Source organism: Vanellus vanellus (genome assembly GCF_965231255.1).
Source record: "Vanellus vanellus genome assembly, chromosome: 19".
NCBI classification, from domain to species: Eukaryota; Metazoa; Chordata; class Aves; order Charadriiformes; family Charadriidae; genus Vanellus; species Vanellus vanellus.
The window spans coordinates 9,107,067-9,125,622 of NC_138924.1; the positions used below are offsets into that span (position 1 = coordinate 9,107,067).

Here is an 18,556-nt window from a genome sequence, read left to right on the forward strand (position 1 = left end):
GGAAGGCAGGGAAGCATTGAGAATTAGCAGAAGCCTTGAGGCATGTCAGCCAGGGCAAGGAAGTTAAGACAATATCAGAATAAATGTCTGGAAAGTGGCTTTGATCAAGTGCTCCCTAAGAGTCTGTGTGAGGAAGAAGTGAGGCTCTCAAGCCTCAGGCTGATGGCTAGTACTAGTGCAGTTCCTGAAGCTGGTTCAGGTGTTGTGATATTACAGGGCATGCACTAAATTACCAGGTTTCTTTTAAGGGCTTGTGTTCACAACCAGTTCCTTGTTGCCATCTGTTTCTGTGATCTGGATCTGTCTTGTATTGCCATGTGCTCTGGACCAAACCCATTTGGCCATGCTCTTTGCTGAAGGTTATATTTACTATCAATGAGTGCAGATGGATGTCTGCTCTTTGGGATCAGATATTCTCATTTCTGTCTCACCTGCACCGTGAGTAGGTATCAGCCCCATTTTATTTCCTGGCATTGAGGCAGGGAGCTTTGGGCACCCACTGAGGCACTTTGAGTTGTGTGATGCAGTAACCAGCCAGTACCACCCTTCTATCCCCTTCTCAGTGCAGAGCATGACTGAGCAATGTTCTTCTTTAGCCTATGCCAACAAAGCACGTGCTTAAAGTAGGCTTGTCCCAGGCCACAGATCTCTGGCAACACCTCCCAATTTGTCGAGCCATGTTCAGGCCCCTAAACTTGGCCACCTCTAGTGGGGGAGTGTTTGATGCTGGTCCGGAGTGTACCCCCCAGCAGGTATCACGAGATGTGGTGTTTCCAAGCTAGGTGATTCCATCCACATCAGCGCTTTGATCGCCGTCTGTAATTTTCTGAACCACTGCTCAAGCTATTTGGGCATGATATTTATGAAGCTCTCAACTCTGTTAGTGAGAGACTGTTAGGCACTGAAGTGAGAAAGGGAGGTCATTCGGAAACCTGGATGGACTAAATGGTGTTGGCTGGGGTTAATAAGTGTCATCTGGCTGGGACAAGAGCCTAGGACTATAATTGTCCCCTTTAGCCTCTGCCACGCACTGAGTGAGCATGTGAGTCTTATCGCCTACCAGGACCTGAAGCCAGGATGGTGGAGTTGGATGTTCAAGTACAGTAGCTAACATCCGAAGTGTGCAGCATTGTGCATACATGCTAAAGCTTTCATCCCGCCATCTTTCTTGTTATTGTTTATCCCTATAGGTTTGATTTAAGCTAGTGTAAGTTTGGTGACGTGGTCGTCATCTTACCCCTTTTGCTGCGAGGACAGAATCTCTGCTGACTTCAGTTATGATTAAATCATCAGTATGCCTGGGTCAAAATGAAGACCAAAGTAACAATCTATTGTTTACATCAGATTTTCAGTTGGAGTCGAATGTTTGATGCCCATGGATCCCCTTGGGAATCCCAGCTTCAGCCATTCAGAAGTGTTCTTTGCTGCTTTCTGTTTCCTTGAAAACCTCCACTGGGAAGGCTGTGCTGCATAGCAATGAGGAACAAGTTGCTCTGACACTCTTTTATTTCTGGAGAGTGGAGGTGATTAATGGATTCTGCCTGCTGCTTGCGTCCCAATCATCGAGAAGCAAAACAGTGTGTTCGGCAGCACTCGAGCTGCTGAGCGTGATGTGTACACATGCAGGGTGAGGGTCTCTGAGCTGCCAAAGAAGCACTGGGAGGAAAGTATTGTGTTCTAATATGGCTGGGCTCTGACAAGAGCCTGGACGTTCCTACTGGCAAAGAGAACATCCCCAAGGACCAGCAGACACCCCTGTGCATCATAAGCGCATCTCTTCTTCCTGAAATAAGATAGACCTCATCTTTTTTAGGCCAGAACTAGCCGGCTGGAGATACCACTTGTCCCAGCTGTTTGCAGAAGCGTCTACTGAAAACCCTCTTTTCTCCTTCCAGGATTCTGTGGGTGTTTTCCTTTGCAATGCCTTCTGAGGGTGGTGGAATTAAAGCAGGTGTGGATCATGTTTTATTGTTCCTGCAAGCAAGGCTAGAAGCAAATTCAGTCAAGCTCACATTCACTTTCGAGGGCAAGAATCTCTCTTCTTCCCTCCTCCATGTAATGCATTGCCTTTTGTGGATTTGCATCTTGCATTGCCTTTCTAGAGACTTGTGTTTGGAGGCCCGTCCTCCTTGGGGCAGTCCTGTTCCTCCATGCATATGAAGTCCTGATGCTGACTCCTGATAGCAGCAAATGTTGGCCGGAGGTTTGCAGTGAGCCTGTTTGCTAACTTAGCAGTGATGCACCCGCGGGAATGAGGGTGCTGGGCAGAAAGGGAGCAAGTCCTCCGGTAAAACGGGCTTATTGCAGCAGCTGTCGGAGGAGCAAAACTGCCTGGGAGGAGCTGCAATGGGCACGTATACAGCTGGAATGATTCCCTGCTGCCAGGCTCCTGGCAGAGCACGTGAGCTTAATAACAGCCTGGGCAGCAATGCCTATGTTGAATTAGCTGCGTGTGGCTGAAGTCTGCCTGTCACCTCCTGGCCTGAAGGGGAAATGGGACCTGCTGTGTTTTGTCAAATCTCTGCACAGCCGTTTAACTCTGCACAGCCTTGTTTTGATTGATACCACTAGGTTCTGCAAAGCACCTTTCTGAATTACCACTTTATATATATATATTTTTTATATCCATAATTAGCGATGCTATCATTGTAATTAAAATCCTCTTGGAAACGTTCATGCACATTTACATTTGAATTGACACATCCAAAATTGTAGCGATAATGAAAACAGTTTAAGCGGGGTGGGGGGGAGATAGCTTTTTTTAAACCCCATCGAATATGAAAGAGAGTGTCAACTATCGGGGACCTGTTAAAGTTTTAATTTGCCCCTTCTGCTTCACTTTCGCTTTAATTTCTTCCTCACCAAACAGCATTTTCATGGCTGGCTGCATTTCTTGGTTTATCAGAATAAACCATGCAGAGGAAGCAGATTACTGCGCTGGAAGAAAGGAGTTGTCTCCTGCCCTTTTGCCCCCAGGGCCTCCCTGTTCATATATACATTCATACCATTTTGAACATTATAAACCAACATAGCCCAGGGTTATTCCTGCTTGGCATGATGATTTCTTGGCAAAATACCGTACTGATGGAGGGGAGTGTTTATTTTGGGTGACTCTGGATTGAATTGAAGTGATGTGCACCTGTTTGCAATTCAAAGAACTCGTCAATAGTCTGCCATATTATTTTGGGGAGTGGTAGCAAGTGGTTAGACTCAAAATAGTGTCCTCTAGAATAGAGCCATGGGGAAAAAAAGAGGCCTGATTGAGAGGGGAATGATAAATCGTTGAAGGCTGGCAGCCGTTGCAGCTTGAGAAACGTTGGGGTCAGAGGTGCGATAGATTTTGCTATTCCGGAAACAAAGCTCCGAATAGCAATTTCACTGCCTTTTAATTTTCTTCATCCTCAAGTGCTGAATGTGGGAGTTGACAACAGATTGCTGTAAATAATGTAATTGGAAATCTCTGTGTTATGGAAAAGCAGATGAATGCAAATAACGAAGCTGAAGAGCGCTTGCTCTTTCTCCTTGCCAGTGGTTTGCAGCGTGCCAGAGCCGTAGTGGAGAGCTGGGACAAAGTAAATGTGTGGGCATGTGCTGCGTGAGGGCAATGGCAACGAAGTCCTCCCAGGGTGGTTGCATTTGCAGGTGCCTTTCTCTTCATCAAGCATTGTAGCCCACGAGAACCTGCTCCCCCGCCTTTTTACTGCTGGGGGATTGAGCCAATAAGGCCAGTGTCAGCATGGGAAGCTCAAGGTAGCTGTTTTCCTCTCGCCCAGCCCAGTCCGGGCTGCAGAATGAGAACAGCTACTGCATGGCAAGCAGCAAGTAGAGCAAAACGTGGCTTTGCAGCGAAGAGCCTTTCTAAGTATCTCTCTATAGGGGACTTGTGGCTTGGTGAAGTGAACGCTGGGTGGGCTGCAAGTGTTTTATATGATTACTTCAGCTGTGATCCCATCCATTTGTCAGCAAGTCCTAATGCTTTCTCTGTTCAGGAGCTTGTTTTAGCACTTCTAGGTTCAGAGAAGGAGAAAGAGGAGGGGGAAGTTTGAGCAGTAAGACATGTTTCACCAGAGCCTAGTGATACTCCTTTAGGTCCCATTTACAGGCAGCGTTTGAATGTGCTAGATAAAAATACGCATCTGCTTCTGACTGTCTCATCCTGTAGTTGTAATGATGGCTTGATGCAACTTTAATAGGAATATTATCAGGGTTATAAAAGGTATTGAACTCTGGACTCGTCTTAGCCATGGCCATCGAATTGAAGTAATAAAAAAAGGAGTCTGTTACTAAAGTAGCTCTTCTCCCCTGTGTCTTCCCCCACTTTGCTTTAGGGTAGTTTAGGTCTCAGGGGAGGCAGAAGGACAGGAGCCTGCAGGAAGTCAATATTTAGTACAGATTTTGGTTGTGTTTGACTGGGCCAGTTTGAGTGCAGCAGGTCGAGTGGTGTGGCTGCTCTGTCCTGAGCCACACGCTGGGCCACCCCATCCTGATCTGGGATAATGCAGGTACAGATCTTTACTCCCCTCTGTCAAGCACTGAAAGCAAGAGATGATCAATGTGACTTAAAATTGGGTTGTTGCAAGAGACTGGCAGTGCTGGCTATCCCTCTTGCTGATGAAATTCCAGCTCCACCCAAAGTCAGGCTGCTGTGGGGGCACAATTTCACCTTATGTGCCAACAGGACCAGTGGGAGCAAAACTCTCTGCTCCTTGGAAAGAGCAAACTCCTGCTAATAAACAGGAGTTTTATTCTTGAATCACTGTTATAGATTTATTCATTTAAAATCAAGCAAGAACTTTGCTGTCGGGCTATTCTTGGGATCAATGAAACTACCATCAATAGCAGTCAGCAGCATCGATTTGTTTTGATGCATGGATGCTAAAGCTAACCTGTGTGCCCACGTGCAGAACAGAATGTGACCTGCGGTCATTTCAGATTGGGCACGCTGCTAACCTGGGGGGAGCAGAGGTACTGAATTAAAATAGGGGAGAGCATCTCGCTGCAGTTATTTTAGAGCTGATCTCAAAACAATTTCAATACTGCTGTAATGAGGCCAAACTCTATTAGAAGCACCAATTTAAAGTGAATATATATGCATAGAATCAATTTTATACTAGTATTACTATATCAGAGCTGGGTGTATTATAGCGTTAACTCTTTCTATAACTGGACTTGCTTTCGGTTAGTGAGAAACCTGGGGGTGACCAGCCTTTTCTTACAGCAATCCCCGCTGTGTCTGATTGCTTTTATGGTGTGCCTAAATTGTAGTTTGCCTGAAGATAATAGGTCTCTTCAGTGCTTCAAATTAAATTACAGATGTTGCAGGGTCTGTTCAGAGAACGACTGTAAGAAAGGGTTGCTTCTTCCCCGGCAGTTTGTGCGGGGAAGCTACATGTGCCTCAGCTACCTGGTGTGCAGCGGTGGATGGACAATCTGCCCTCCTCAAGGCACGGTACTGATTGGGGTGCAAACCCTATGGCTGCAGCAGTCCCTCTTCTGCCTGCTGTGTCCTCTATGTGCAGCTGTGCCCGAGGTCTCCTGGCTTCCTCAGACAAGGGTGACCAGGGCTTGCCCAGCAAGCAGCTCCTGCATCGTGTGTGTTTACCTGAATTGTAGTGGGCTAAGCTCCATGTAGAGACAACTGTCCCAGATTTAAAAAACATGTTGCATTTCCTGATTCTTGGTTTTGCAAGGATAGCAGAGCACGTTCCTCCAGGGTCTTTGTGCTGAACTGATGAGTGCCGTTGTACAAGCTGTACCAAATGCTGTGCAGTCCCTACGTGCTAGCAGAGAGGACAGAAGGAGCTGCGTCAGCTTGTGCCTTGACTGGCTGGGTCACTGTTTCGGCTGTTTGCATGCTGGTGAAGGAGCTGGTAAAGTGTCCTGCCTGCTAAGGCCCCCTCTTTAGAAGAACTTGCAGTCTTCTCTTCTTTGGGGAATTGGCTTCCAAGCTTTTCACTTGATGGCAGGCTCAGTGTCCTGCTGGGCTGTTACCCAGCAGGAAAATGTTGGTGTAACTGCAGGGTGCTCTCACCTCCTGGTTTCTAGATCCTGCTGTAGTGCACACGAGCATCTTTCTTGCACTCTTACAGTAACTGACATGTGTGCTGGGTCATGGCAATGTTCTGCTTCCTTCTGCTGGGTGCTCTTCTTTTAAAAAGCATGCTCCCAGGTTGCCCTCTGAATTCAAATCGCCTTTGCTTGGCTTTCAAGACCCCAAACAGAGATTTTAGCACTGAGTGTTGATGGCTCTGGACTAGGAACCAGGCAACCTGCTGAGCAATCTCCTCCCATCAGTGAAATGGTGATGGTGTCCTGCTTTTTGTGCCAGCATGAGAAGAATTTCTCATGAGTGCCAGGTGTTGTCACTGCCCTCTGCTTTGATTAAGCCCTAAATGCAAATTGCAAACTTATTGCTGTAATTGGGGATATCTGCATTTGCACCCATTGCCATCATGGTGATACTTTATGCAAAATGCCTTGGGAACTTGGAGTAGAAACACTCCTCCTTCACTCTGAGCAGAATTGCAAGGCTTCTACCCCCCTGCATGAAATAGAAAATGGTATTTTTACTATATTAACTTATTTTTGCCCTGGCTGTCTCATTAGCTCATTATTAGACTGCTGGAAGGCACAAAAGAATTAGGTTTTTAGAGGCCATTTCTCCTTGTCTGAGCTGCCATCCTTTTCCCTTCCTCTGGCTCACAGCAGGCTTTATATTAAATATACTTAATAGAGCTCCTTCATCATAAGCTGCATTAAAACTAAATTGGAGAGTAGAGGGTGTTCTTATAGGAGATATTGCAGTTTAGTGCTCACAGTCCATTTCCTGCTGCAGGTTCAGGTTATTTGAGTGTTGTTCTTATTCTGGGGTTTTCAAGCACACTCGTTAAATGATCTGGCTTGGCCTGAATTGCTGTGTGAAATGAACACCAAGGTTGTGCCATTCGATCCTGCAGGAGATGGCATTTCTGCTGTCCTAGCGCTGCTGCCTGCATCCCTCAGCTGCTGCCAGTCTTTGACTCTCTCGGAAGTAAAGTGGCCCAGGCTGAGGGACCTGGTGCAGGAGGAGAGACTTGTCAAGACTTGCTGCCCCTCCAGCCAGCACAAGACTTGTTTTACTCTCAGCAAATCATGTGCTTGGGGCTGTTCCCACCCATGGCACGTGCCTGCTTTCTACAGGAAGCTTTTCTTTTTGTGCATTCCCAATGGGAAAGCAACAGATGTGGAACCTGAACTGCCTGCTGCTTAGTACAGGCCAGGGAACTTCATCCTGATATCCTTGTAGTAAGCCTGGGAACGTGCGTTTCACTCAAGCATGGCATCAGAAAAACATCTAGTTTTGACACAGAGAACGTAAAAAGCTCTGTGGTTTGCACTATCACCCTCTGCTCCTTCAATCTATGCCTGTTGTGCATTCAAACTTGTGATTTTTTTTTTTTTTAGTGGTGGAAGAAGGACCAAGGTGAAGCTGAGCTGACAATGTGTGGGGAGCAATTTGGGGTGCTGTGGTAGTTGCAGAGGGCAGGGTAACCGTTGGGGTCTGTGAGCTGGAAGGCTTGACCCTCCAACGTTTGAGTGGGGTCAGGGTAGCTCAGAGGGGGTGGCTGGGCCGAGCTTGGTGGGGAGCTTGTTTGGTGCTGGCAGTGCTCTCTTGCTGTAAAACCCCAGGCCTAAGGTATTGTGTCTCTGTCTCTAACAGGTTTGGAAGAGGTCTGGTGCGTGGTTCTACAAAGGGCTGCCCAAGTACATCACACCTTTGAAGAGCAGCAGCAAATCCGGTGAGCTGCGAGTGCAGCCTTGGCTAAGCGAGCCAGCCATGCCAGAGGCAGAGAGCGTCGGGACCAGCCGATCCTTCACCTGGGCCAGGGGAAAAGGTTGGTTGTCTGCTCTGTGCCCAGTAAGCAAGTGGGAAGGACCTGCCTTCTACTGTTTCTAGCAGGATTCAGCTAATAGGGGGGGCTCTCTGTTAGAGGTAAGGCAGAGCCCACAAGTTGTGGTGTGTTTCCCATGTGGGCAGTGTTGGGGTTTTTATGCTATGGTATGGTTTTCAGGTTTCACTGTTATTTAAGTTCACATTGGTGGCCCAGACTAGCCCCAGTCCTCCTGGACTCCTTGTCCTTCAGTCCACCCTTGCTTTCCTCCATTGCCTGCAGCCCCCACTGTTTTGCTGGAACTGCCAAGGGAGAGACAAGCCGTGAAGCAGACACCTGTCTGCAGTCGCAGCCCAAAGAGCTCCTCCTGCTGAACAACATAGGATGGTGCCACTGATGGACATCGTTGTGCAGCCAAGGCTGACAAAAGGCTGTTCTCATTCCCTCCCTCCTTGGGGCTGCTTGCCCCTTGCTTCTGCAGCTCTACAGAGCACCATTGGGCAGATATCTCAGGTCACTTTGAGCTGGGTTAGAATTTACACTGCCAGCATCTCCCTGGGGTCTTCCTGGGGTCTGGAGCAAGTGGGCAGAGGTACTGTACTCTTCTATAGTCAGTGGGCAGGAGTGAGCTGATGCTGTGTCCTTCTGTGCCTGAGCCCCCTGAGCAGGTGAGATCGTCGAAGAGTGAAGCTCCTTCCCCAGGCCCTGGGGAGGGGCCTGAGGTTTGCAGCATGGAGACCTCAAGGCTGAGTTGTTCTTTAAACGTGTCTCAGAGAAACTGCTGATTAACTTAGCCCTGTGCAGGGCTGGGGCCAGAGCACTGACAAGCCTGAAGATTTATTAGCTTCAGCGCTCACATCCCTGTTCTTTGAGATAGACCTTGATTGAAGTAGACCGTTGTATCACATGTGGCACCTTGGATCGCTGCCGTGTCAGATCCCATTCACAGTGCTGCCTTGTAGGGCTTTTTTTCCCCCTTCTCTTCCATCTGCCCACCCTGTCATTGTTTGTATGCCCACTGCAGAGCTGTGCCTAGAGCCATCTGGGGGGAAACAACAGCTCAGCATTGAGGAGCTGACCACTCAGGGTCCTTGGCACAGCAGTGGATGGGTGCTGCAGAATTAAAGCTGCTGGCAGTCTGCTTGGATTTCTCTTAATTTCTTTCTGGTGTGGATTAGCAGAACTGTCTGGCCTCTCTCCTCTTCTGTCTTTTGCTATTAGATTCCCTCAGTTGGAGAAGACCTCTTCAGCGTACCAGCAGCATAGTGTCTTCCACATCAAGATAAATCTTATCAGTAGTGCTGGGGGAAATAACCTTTTAATAGAGAGGACTCGGGATAGTTGGGTTTACAAACCTTCACTTCAGGCCCCAGCTAGGAAAGCACTCCCAGCCCTACTGTAACTTTTGTAATTAAAGACAAATTAGATCAGCAATAGATGATTGTGCTTCCCTCCAGGAGACGCTTGGAAGAAGTTGTCTTAGGAAATGAACTGATTGATGAGGTATTTTCTGTTCACGTGATCGAGAAAACATTTTGAGTCAAATGTGTTGAGCGTAAACCTGGCCTGCTTTTTAGTTCAGCTTTTTAGTTGACTCTTGTTTTGGGAGAAAGCTTCCCCCTAAATACCAGCAGGAGTAGCAAAGGAGCAGGTGGAGGACAGCAAAGTGGCCTTTGGTAAGCTTTGATGTGGTGGTGAGCTGCCTTTCTCCCTCTGCTCTGATTTTTGGCTGGCTGCTGTTTTATGGATTGGTTAATATTAATTTATGGTTTTATTTTCTGGTGCTTTCTTTCCTTGTTGCCCTTCTCTGTTAGGCTGCCTGTCCTCTGGACAGCTTTCAATGGGCACTGTGAGCTGTAATTCATCTCTGAAGCTGGGAGCTTGTACGTCTCACCCCTCTGTTTAACTCTTTTTCACCTGCCAGTGCTGGGACTTATGCTGTTTATCATCAGGGCAGCTGCCTTCCCCCGTGGAGATGATGTAGTTGTGATATTGCCAACGTGAATCTGTGACTGGGCCTGGACTGAGCTTTACGAGGCCGTGGCTGACAAGGCAGCCTGCCTCACCTCTGCCTGGCTGATAGCATTTGTCAGCTCACAGCTCGTACGCCCTCATCTGAACACATCCTTTCGGCACTGAGTAAAGCCCTGTTGCTTGTTTGGCAGGATGTTCTTGGGAACGAGCTCTGGCATTTAACGTGCCTGACTCTGACAGGCTGGCCTCAGTGGGGTTTCCATTATCTTGGCCAGCAGTGTCTAACCCCACCACTCACCTCCCGAGGTGCTGAAGGAGCTGTCGCTCAGCTATTAAGGGATTCAAGTCAGGTGGGACCAGCACCGGCACAGCTCCCAGAGAGCCTGGGAAAGAGGAGCCGCGGTTGTCCTTTTGACATCCCTCATGCCAGGAGCTGCCTTTCAGCAGGGATGGGACAAACCTCGTGTCCCTTTTTCCTCCTCAAAAGGAAGGGATCAGTGCCAGCCCCTGCATACTGACTGCTCCTGCTGCAGGAAGGTGGGAAGGCAGTGGGGCTGAGGGACCACAGGAACATGCCTCTTGGAAGAAAAGCCAAACCCAGCAGGAAGAAGTTTTATTTTTACACACCCATTATTTCTCTCGCGCTGACTGACACTGGAATTTGTCGTTGCCTTTAGTTTTTCTGTAATAAACAAGCAGTTGCCATGGGAACCCTGCTATTAGTTAAGGCACAAATGTATTGTCATGGGGAGAATAGCAGTAATATTTCTCGTGCTGGGGAGCAGCTCTGCTCCATGTGGTGGAATGTGGGTGGGTTTCTGCACTGGGTCAGGCAGGACGGGGCCATCAGGGGGTGGGGAGCAATAAGCAGCAGGGCTTTCCTTCTTCCGAACTCTGAGTTCTGCAGGAAAAAATGTAAAGCATCTGGGTGGAAAAAAGAGGTGTGATCCCTGAGCTATTGCACTGTTGGGCATGAGGGCTGCCTGCTGCTCTGCTTGGTCTCTGGTAGTTTCTCCTGTTGCAATGTGTTCTAGTCCTATTGCCAAGCAATGCGATGTGCTGGACTCGGCGCTGTCGGAGGCATGGGACCAGTGGCTGAGCAGGGGGATGCAGCGGCTTCATCTGGCGTCTGCGTGCTTGAGGCCAAATCCCTGAGTGATGGAGCAGAGAGAAGCGTGCTGGGGCATGCCAAGTGCTTTGCAGGCCACCGAGGGGGTCATCCAACTTCTCTACAACTTTGGGCAGTGCTGAAGCTGAATGTGTGCTGCCTCTGAAAGGGAGAGCAGTTGGACCCAGTGCCCCCCTCCTGCTTGGAGATGTCCCTGCAACCACGGGCAATGCTGTGCGTGATCTAGCGTAGGAGCTGCACTCAGTGAGACACCTGGCTTGTAATAAAAATCTTTTATCTCCCACCCGCAGTGACCAGGAGCTGTCAGCCTCCCTACTTCCCAGAGGTTGTGTTTGCAAAGGCTGATGATACGGGTGCTGCAGGGGAGCGGTGTGCTCAAGGGTTCGTGCTCAGCATCCTCATCCAGCGCATCTTGGTTGCGCTGAGCACACACAGCTGTTTGGAGCTGTTGCTGCAGGGTGCCCCTGTGCTTTTTCTGTATTCTGTGGCAGCTGCAAGAAGTGCCAAGCTTTGTGTGCACAGGGACTGAGCTCTGCCCTGGGATGGGCAGCGTGAGGGAGGGTGGCTGGCTCTTTGCATTGCAGGCATGCCCATGCCAAGTGCATGCATTTAGTATTAAAGCTCAAACCCTGCCAAGTGCTCCTTTCCCCTTTGCCTCGGCACTGCTTCCCCATGTCCTCTGCTGCTGGGGTTAAGTGCAGCCCTGCAGCTCTCCACCATTCCCTGTGGCGCCCTGTGCTATGAGGCTCTGGTACCTCTGGCTTGGAGGTTGAACCATGTGTCGGAGGGATCATAGGCTCTGGCAGCAGCCACGGGGGTTCAGGCTCTCCATGAGTGACCCATTCCCTCTGGAAATACTGCTTTTCTTGCAAGTTTTATTTTGGCATATTTTTTTTATGAGCTTTTTTCAGTCAGCTGGAGATGGAGAGGATAAGTCTGTTACATTCTCTGAAAGTACAGCTGTCCAACGACTCTTATTGATATATCAGCAACTGCTGGAACACCAGATTTACAACTTCTGGGCTCTGGAAAGTGCCAGCAGAAGGTCTGGGAGCTTTGGGAGAAAAAATACTTTAAAGGGAATCATTGGTGCAATGGGTAAAATACACTCTTATTGGCAGCAGAGGAAATGAGAGCAGACAGGGCTGCTCCTGCAGTGTGAATGCCTTCATGTCATTAATATTTTCCTCCTCTTGTGCTGGTGCTCTCTGAACTGCTGAATGGCAGAAGGGAAGGCAGCTAAAGTCACCTCCACTGATTCACTGGGGCCTTCTCCAAATAAATCCTAACTTCCAGCGTTTTTAAAGGATTCGTGGAGGAAGGAGCTGTTCTAAAGTGATGGATTTTATGAATCCAGGAGGCCAAAAAAGGATGATGACCAAGTGGGACAGGAGTGCATTTCCTGAGGGAATTGGGCAATGGGATGGTCAGAATGATTCTCAGAGCTGAGATTTGGATTTTGTAGCAAAAAGCCTGGTACGTATGGGTTGTTATTAACAGGATTTATATATAGTTCCCCACCCCTCCCAGGGAGCTTTGGGGAAGTAGTGAAGCTGTCTCTAAGACAGCAAAGCCTAAAGCCAAACCTTTGCTTTGCGGGCTCTTAGCCAGAAGTGCAGCCCTCCTGCTTATAATGGGTCTTCGTGCTCTGCCTGGCTCAGCTCAGCCCCTTTTCGTGCAGGTGAGAGGTCCCATTTCTGACGGCGCTGGGAGGGGAAGGCTGCGGGCGCAGGAGGAGCCGGTGCCTGGGGGAAGGATGCACGGGCAGTGAGGAGGGGTCCTGGCAGCCTACCCCCTGCGCAGCACTTCTCAGCAGCACGGCATGTGTGGGGAGCTGCCTGCCAGGGCAACTTCAATAACGCTTTGCAATAACACTGGCAGCCAGCTTTAATATCCTCAGAGATGTTAACTCCAGAAAAGCGCTATTTTAGGTATTAATTTATTTTTTTATAAAAAATACTTTGTGTAGTACAGATCACTGCCTGAATACAGGAGCATCTGCCGAGGTCCTTGGCAGAAATGTTTGACAACTTGTGCTCACCTCTGCAAGGGGAGGGATGCCCGTCTTCCTGCCCTGGGCAGTGTTACAGGGTTTGTAGCTCTGAGAACTGCATGTAGTAAATTTTAGGCCTGATCAGAGAGATGAACTGACAGCTCTCTTTGCTACCCCACAGTTGTCACCTTGTACCACTGCACCCACATCCCTCCTGCGCCTGGCAGCACCATGAGGTTGGGCACTACGAGTCACGCAGCACAGCGCCAGAGTGGTTTGTTCAGTAGCAGAATGGGGAACTCATTTCTCATGTGAATATGGGCTTATAATTACGGAATGATGCATATAAAATAATAGTTTGGGCTTCCTTTCTCCACAGTAGAGGCTGTAGGTTGCAGTGTTGCCTACCCTATATCCCACATGAGCCATTATTGTACTTTCTACCAAGATTTGTGACCCACTATTTGGAATGGCCTCTGAGCTGCCAGGAGAGCTGATATCTGCCTTCGTCAGGTGGATGAATGCTGTAGGTGCAATCCCTCAAGCAAAAGACAGCCATTTTGCCATTACCTTCCTCCTCAGCCCATCACTTCTGTTCCGAGATCAGGCCATTACAAAAACCCAGGAGGTGGAAAAACACCTTTCTCATTTTACCCAGAGCAGCTGGCAGTCAAGTTATCTTTTACACTGGTATAAGCAGGAGAGGTGCTTGCATAATTGCATGGTAAGGTGGAAACAACCTGCCAATTTGGGAAGTTGTGTCAGGCAAAATGACACTCCTTCAGCTCTTGTGGAAACTATGGAGGCTGGAAAGTAGCAGGATTAGGGACAGAATTTGGGGTCAGGAGGGGGAGGGAAGAATGAAAAAAAGCAGCCTTGAAATGGGGGAACAGTCTCCTTGAGGAATAGGAGTGACCCTTGCCTTTTAAGCCTTGGGGGCATAGGAGTAATTTAGTTCTGGGCAGTGTGCTGATGGGATGAGTGTTTGCTGAATGGACAATGAGCTAATAAAGCTAGTTCTTCGTGTAATCACTGCAGGGTTTTATATTTGATGTGCTTAGTATTTATTTGGTCTTTTTCTCGTAGATTCTGGAGCCTTCACAGAGGCCCTGCTGCACTTGAAATGTGGCTTGGAGGAAGCCAGCCCCTCTTCCCATGTTACTCAAATGTGGATGCTCTTATGGTGGAGCTGGGACCTCTCCACCTGCAGTTGAGCAGGAACCAGCCTCGTACCCAGCCCAGCCCTTAGTGTGTTGCTCCGGTGTGGGAGATGGCAAATGGCATGAGGAGGGGGCTCACTGGCGTGCCAGCACGGGGGTCAGCAGGATCAGAGCCCGGCTCCCGGATCAACCATGCTGAAAGGCTCTTGGCTTTGTGGCAGGGAGCTTTGGCCAGTGAAGCGTGGTGCAGGGACGGTGTGATCCCCATGGTCCCAGTCAGGTTTAGGAGAGGACCACTGGTGGTGTGTGCATCTGCTTCAGGTGCTGGCACCACTGGAGTATTTGCAGTGGAGTTATAAATCATCTGTAAAAAGTAAAAGCGCATCATGTTTAAGAGGAAGAGTGAACAGCTGTGGGAGAACTGCAGGTAGGGCTCCTTTTGGAGAGGGAGAACGTGATCAGCGAGTCAGCATTTGTTCATGTTTTATTTGGATCCATCTGGCAACCTCTTTGGTAAGTGTTATGAACATTGTGAATAACCGTCTCTCTCCTCCCCCCGATTTTTTTTCTGCAGTGGTTTCTAGTGACAGTGAGAGCGACTCGGAGTTGAGTTCCTCCAGCCTGGATGACAAGCCTTTACCTGTGGGGTCAAAAGGCTCACAAGGCAGAAAGCACCAAGTGGGACTGGGTGAGGAGTTGCTATTCCTTGTGGCTGGAGGGTGAGAAGTGTAAAGTGCTTGAATGTTTGGCTCTTGGTAATGTGAGTTTTGGCTCAGCTGCTTGCCGGCCCTACGCAGGAGCAGCCCAGTGGCTTTAGCTGTGCCAGGTGAGGATCTGGTCCTTTCTCACTGGAATAGTATCAGTGGGTCAAACTGGTGGTGAGTTGCTCTGTTGCCTGCAGCCTTTCAAGGTCTGGCTCAGACTGAGAGAGTTGGAGGTGTTCAGCCTGGAGAAGAGAAGGCTCTGGGGAGACCTTAGAGCCCCTTTCAGTACCAAAAGGGGCTACAGGAAAGATGGGGAGGGACTTTTTACAAGGGCATGTAGTGGTAGGACAAGGGGGAATGGCTTTAAACTGGAAGAGGGTAGATTTAGATTAGATATTAGGAAGAAATTTTTCACTCTGAGGGTGGTGAGCCCCTGGCGCAGGTTGCCCAGAGAAGCTGTGGCTGCCCCATCCCTGGAGGTGTTTAAGGCCAGGCTGGACATGGCTTTGAGCAACCTGGGCTGGGGGAAGGTGTCCCTGCCTGTGGCAGGGGGGTTGGAACTAGATGGTCTTCAAGGTCCCTTCCAACCTAAACCATTCTATTATTCTAAGGTCTTCCCTTGCAGTTGGGAGCTGCTCCTCACCGCATGTCTCTGGCCAGCTCCTCACTCCTGACTTTGTAGCACTGGAATCACCGGTGCCGTTTTAGGAGTGGAGCATAGGAACTGGGTTTTGACCCTGCTCCTGAGGGTGCCTGGCTGGGAGTGGGGGGAGAGGGGGGCTGCTGCTCTCTTAGGACCTGGCCCAGCATCTGCACACGCTTCCTTCCACAGCAGCATCTCTCTGTTGTGTCCCTGCAGCACCCATCGGGGAACCCAGCCAGGCCATGGGCATGGCGCTGGGGAGCACGCACTCTCCTGCCCTCTCAGAGAGCCACAGCAGCCTGGGCAGCGAGCAGGGGGCTGCCCTCAGCGCCACAGAGAGCTGCCAGAGCGACCAGCCGGCGGACGGGCGTGACAGTGATGGTGGCAGCAGAGTACCTGGTAAGCTGAACCTCTTCTCTGGGCAGATAAGTGCCTTTGGGGTTGACTTCCCTCGAAGCACAGCTTTCTCAGAGGCACACCTGGCAAAGCTGTGGCCTGGGATCACCTTTCCCTGCTGGTTTTCTCATGGCAGATGCTGTCACTCACTCCTTCCCTCTTCCCCGCGTGCAGAATCTATTCTGCAACATGAGTAATCATCTGGGGTGGGAGCTGCCTACACCCACCTCCAAGAGCAGCCATGGCCTGGGTCCGTCCCCATGCAAAGTCCCGGAGCTCCTACCTGCCCTGCAGAGGCAGCAGAACAGATTGAGCTTTTACTGAAGCAAAGCAAAAGTCCAGCAGCTTTATGAAACGGAATAAAAATTTTCCTAATGTTAGATGGCTCTTAAAGTCAAGCATGGCTCTTCCCAGAACTCTGCATTACAAAAAAAAAAAAAAAAAAGACACTTTTTCCCCCTCAACAACCTTGGAACAATTAAGTGACTGTGAGCAGAGGCTGCTATCGCATCTGAACTGGAGCAGCTGAAAGAGATGCAAATGTGTTCTCTCTGCGGTTCCCGCTAATCTATTCAATAACCCCTTAAGTTATCGTTTAGCACCGCACCCTCCATAGCGCTCCTGCCGCCCTGTGAACTGCCACTCCTTTTGTTCCTGAGCTTGTTTTGTGCTGTGCATGCTGAGGCGTAAATTGGATTAGAGAGAGCAGGTTTATCCTTTAGTGCAATATAGAGTCATAGTCCCCCTCCCCACGCTTCCCGCTAGAAATAGGCAGCATAAAATTGTTTCTCTGCTCTTCCCTCCCTCCCCAAGTTTCAGACATTTGCAGTTTTCTTTAATTTTAGTTTTTGCAAAGCAAATCAGATGAGTGATACTTCTGCTCTGTCCATCCTCTCTCTGGATTATAGTGCTGCCCCAGACGGGGTTTATTTTAAGCCCCATTGGCTGTGGCATTAGAGACAGCGGATTCCCGTTGTGTGTTGGCTCTGCAGCCTGCTGGAGCGGAGCAGCAGGTTGTTGTGTGGGATTGAAGTGGGTGGTGGTAGATAGTGGGTGTGACCCCTTGGGTGCTTTTTCTGCTGGTGCTGCATGGCTGTGCTGAAGTCTGGATGGATGCACACCTGGGCAGTGTGTTTGTACAGTGCTTAGCACTTTGGAGCTTTACTGCCAGCTGTTCGAACTGACTGCTGCAAGGCTATGACAGTGCAAACAATATCTCACAGGCAGAAAATCCCTTTTTTCCTGCCAAAAAGCTTGTATGCAAAACTTGGCACAAGGGGTCAACGCTTTCCAGTGGGATCTCTCCTTGCTAGGCGAGGGAGAGATATAAATGACAGGCAGCATGGACATATATTTAAAAAATGAAAACTATAGCAATCTCATGAGCCCAGTTAAAATAGTCCCCGAGATGTAGAGAGGATCCTGCTAAGGAAAAGGTTAAGCCAGGTTGGCTGACTAGAGAATATCTGTAAAGATCTTTATTATGTCTGGGGTCATTTATTTCCCAGTCTTCCTGCAGAAGGGGCTGCTTTGTTCAGACCTGGTGCTTGCATCAGTGAGTGCCTTGGTAGGAGGGTTCCATATCCCCTAGAGCTGGGGGAGGGAGGCAGAGAGACTGCAGCGAGTTTTTCTGCTCTTGTGTGCTGGGAGGGGGAGATGAAGCTGGTGGTGTTTGTAGTGGACAGGCATGGGCTTGGGAACTGCTGGAGGGTGGTAGCAAGCAGCACTCTCCATGTTGTGTCACATCAGGGAACCAGCCACCAGCCAAGCATCCTCCTGAGCCAGGGAGCTGCTACAGGCTCGCAGGGAGTGAGATGGCACTACAGCTATGGCTCTGGCCGCAGGAGGTGACAGGACGGGCTACAGAGCACCTGGCCTGTCTTCAAGCCCGTCCTGTGCCAGCAGGAGATCTCACACTCCTTTCTGCAACATGAGGGCTGATGTGGCAGAGTTCAAGACTTTACCAAAGGTCTCTGCGAGGAGGTGAAGCTGGAACCTGAGCATGTTGTGGGAGGCACATGATGTGCCCGTGTGGTGTTTGCCACAGCTGTGTGCTCTGTCCCACACTGTGGGTCATCTTCAGCACTTCAAGGTGGGGAGGAGAGAGGGAAAGTGAGTTTGTTTTCCCTCCGATGTGTTTGGGATGTGGTCTTGTCTCCATGCAGCGAGTGAACAGCAGGGGTAAGCATGGTCAGTGTTGGTTTACTCTGAGAGCACAATGTGCCCAGCTGGAGAGATGCTGCTGCGATGTGATCTGTGCAGTGAACTACTGGCAATCACGATCCATTACATATGAATTTAGTAATCAGCATTATGCAGTGATGCAGCTTGTGTGGCTTCGTGTTCTGTGCAGCTCTGTAGCAGGCGGTTTGAGCAGATCAGACATCCAGGAGGCTGCAATACTGAATGCCCCCATGCTTTGCCAGCAGCCTGGCAGGAGCAGAAAATAAAGAGAAGAGCAAAACCAGCACTGTGGTCCCCTACGAAGTGTCCTGCTCTGCAGAGGGGTTCACATGCTCTGGGATGATGGAAGTCTGGGGTGTGCAAATGCTGGGAGCCTCAGGGCATGTGGTGGTGCCTCTCCCCACCCTTAGATCAGAGCTTCGTCTGTCTGGGACTTTTTGTAATGGGTACCTCTGGATGCCACTGTTTGCAAAAAAGCAGAGGCTGCTCTTGCTGTTCATCT

At 49.6% G+C, this 18,556-nt stretch overlaps 1 protein-coding gene across 1 annotated transcript in view; it reads left to right on the plus strand.

Moving 5' to 3' along the window:
* Nucleotides 1-18,556, plus strand: part of RPH3AL (rabphilin 3A like (without C2 domains)) — a 43,058-nt gene that overhangs the window by 17,385 nt on the left and 7,117 nt on the right. The window contains exons 6-8 of the mRNA XM_082493304.1: nucleotides 7,700-7,874; nucleotides 14,702-14,815; nucleotides 15,691-15,873. Of these exons, the coding sequence (XP_082349430.1) occupies nucleotides 7,700-7,874; nucleotides 14,702-14,815; nucleotides 15,691-15,873 (472 nt within the window). The remainder of the gene's footprint in view (nucleotides 1-7,699; nucleotides 7,875-14,701; nucleotides 14,816-15,690; nucleotides 15,874-18,556) is intronic.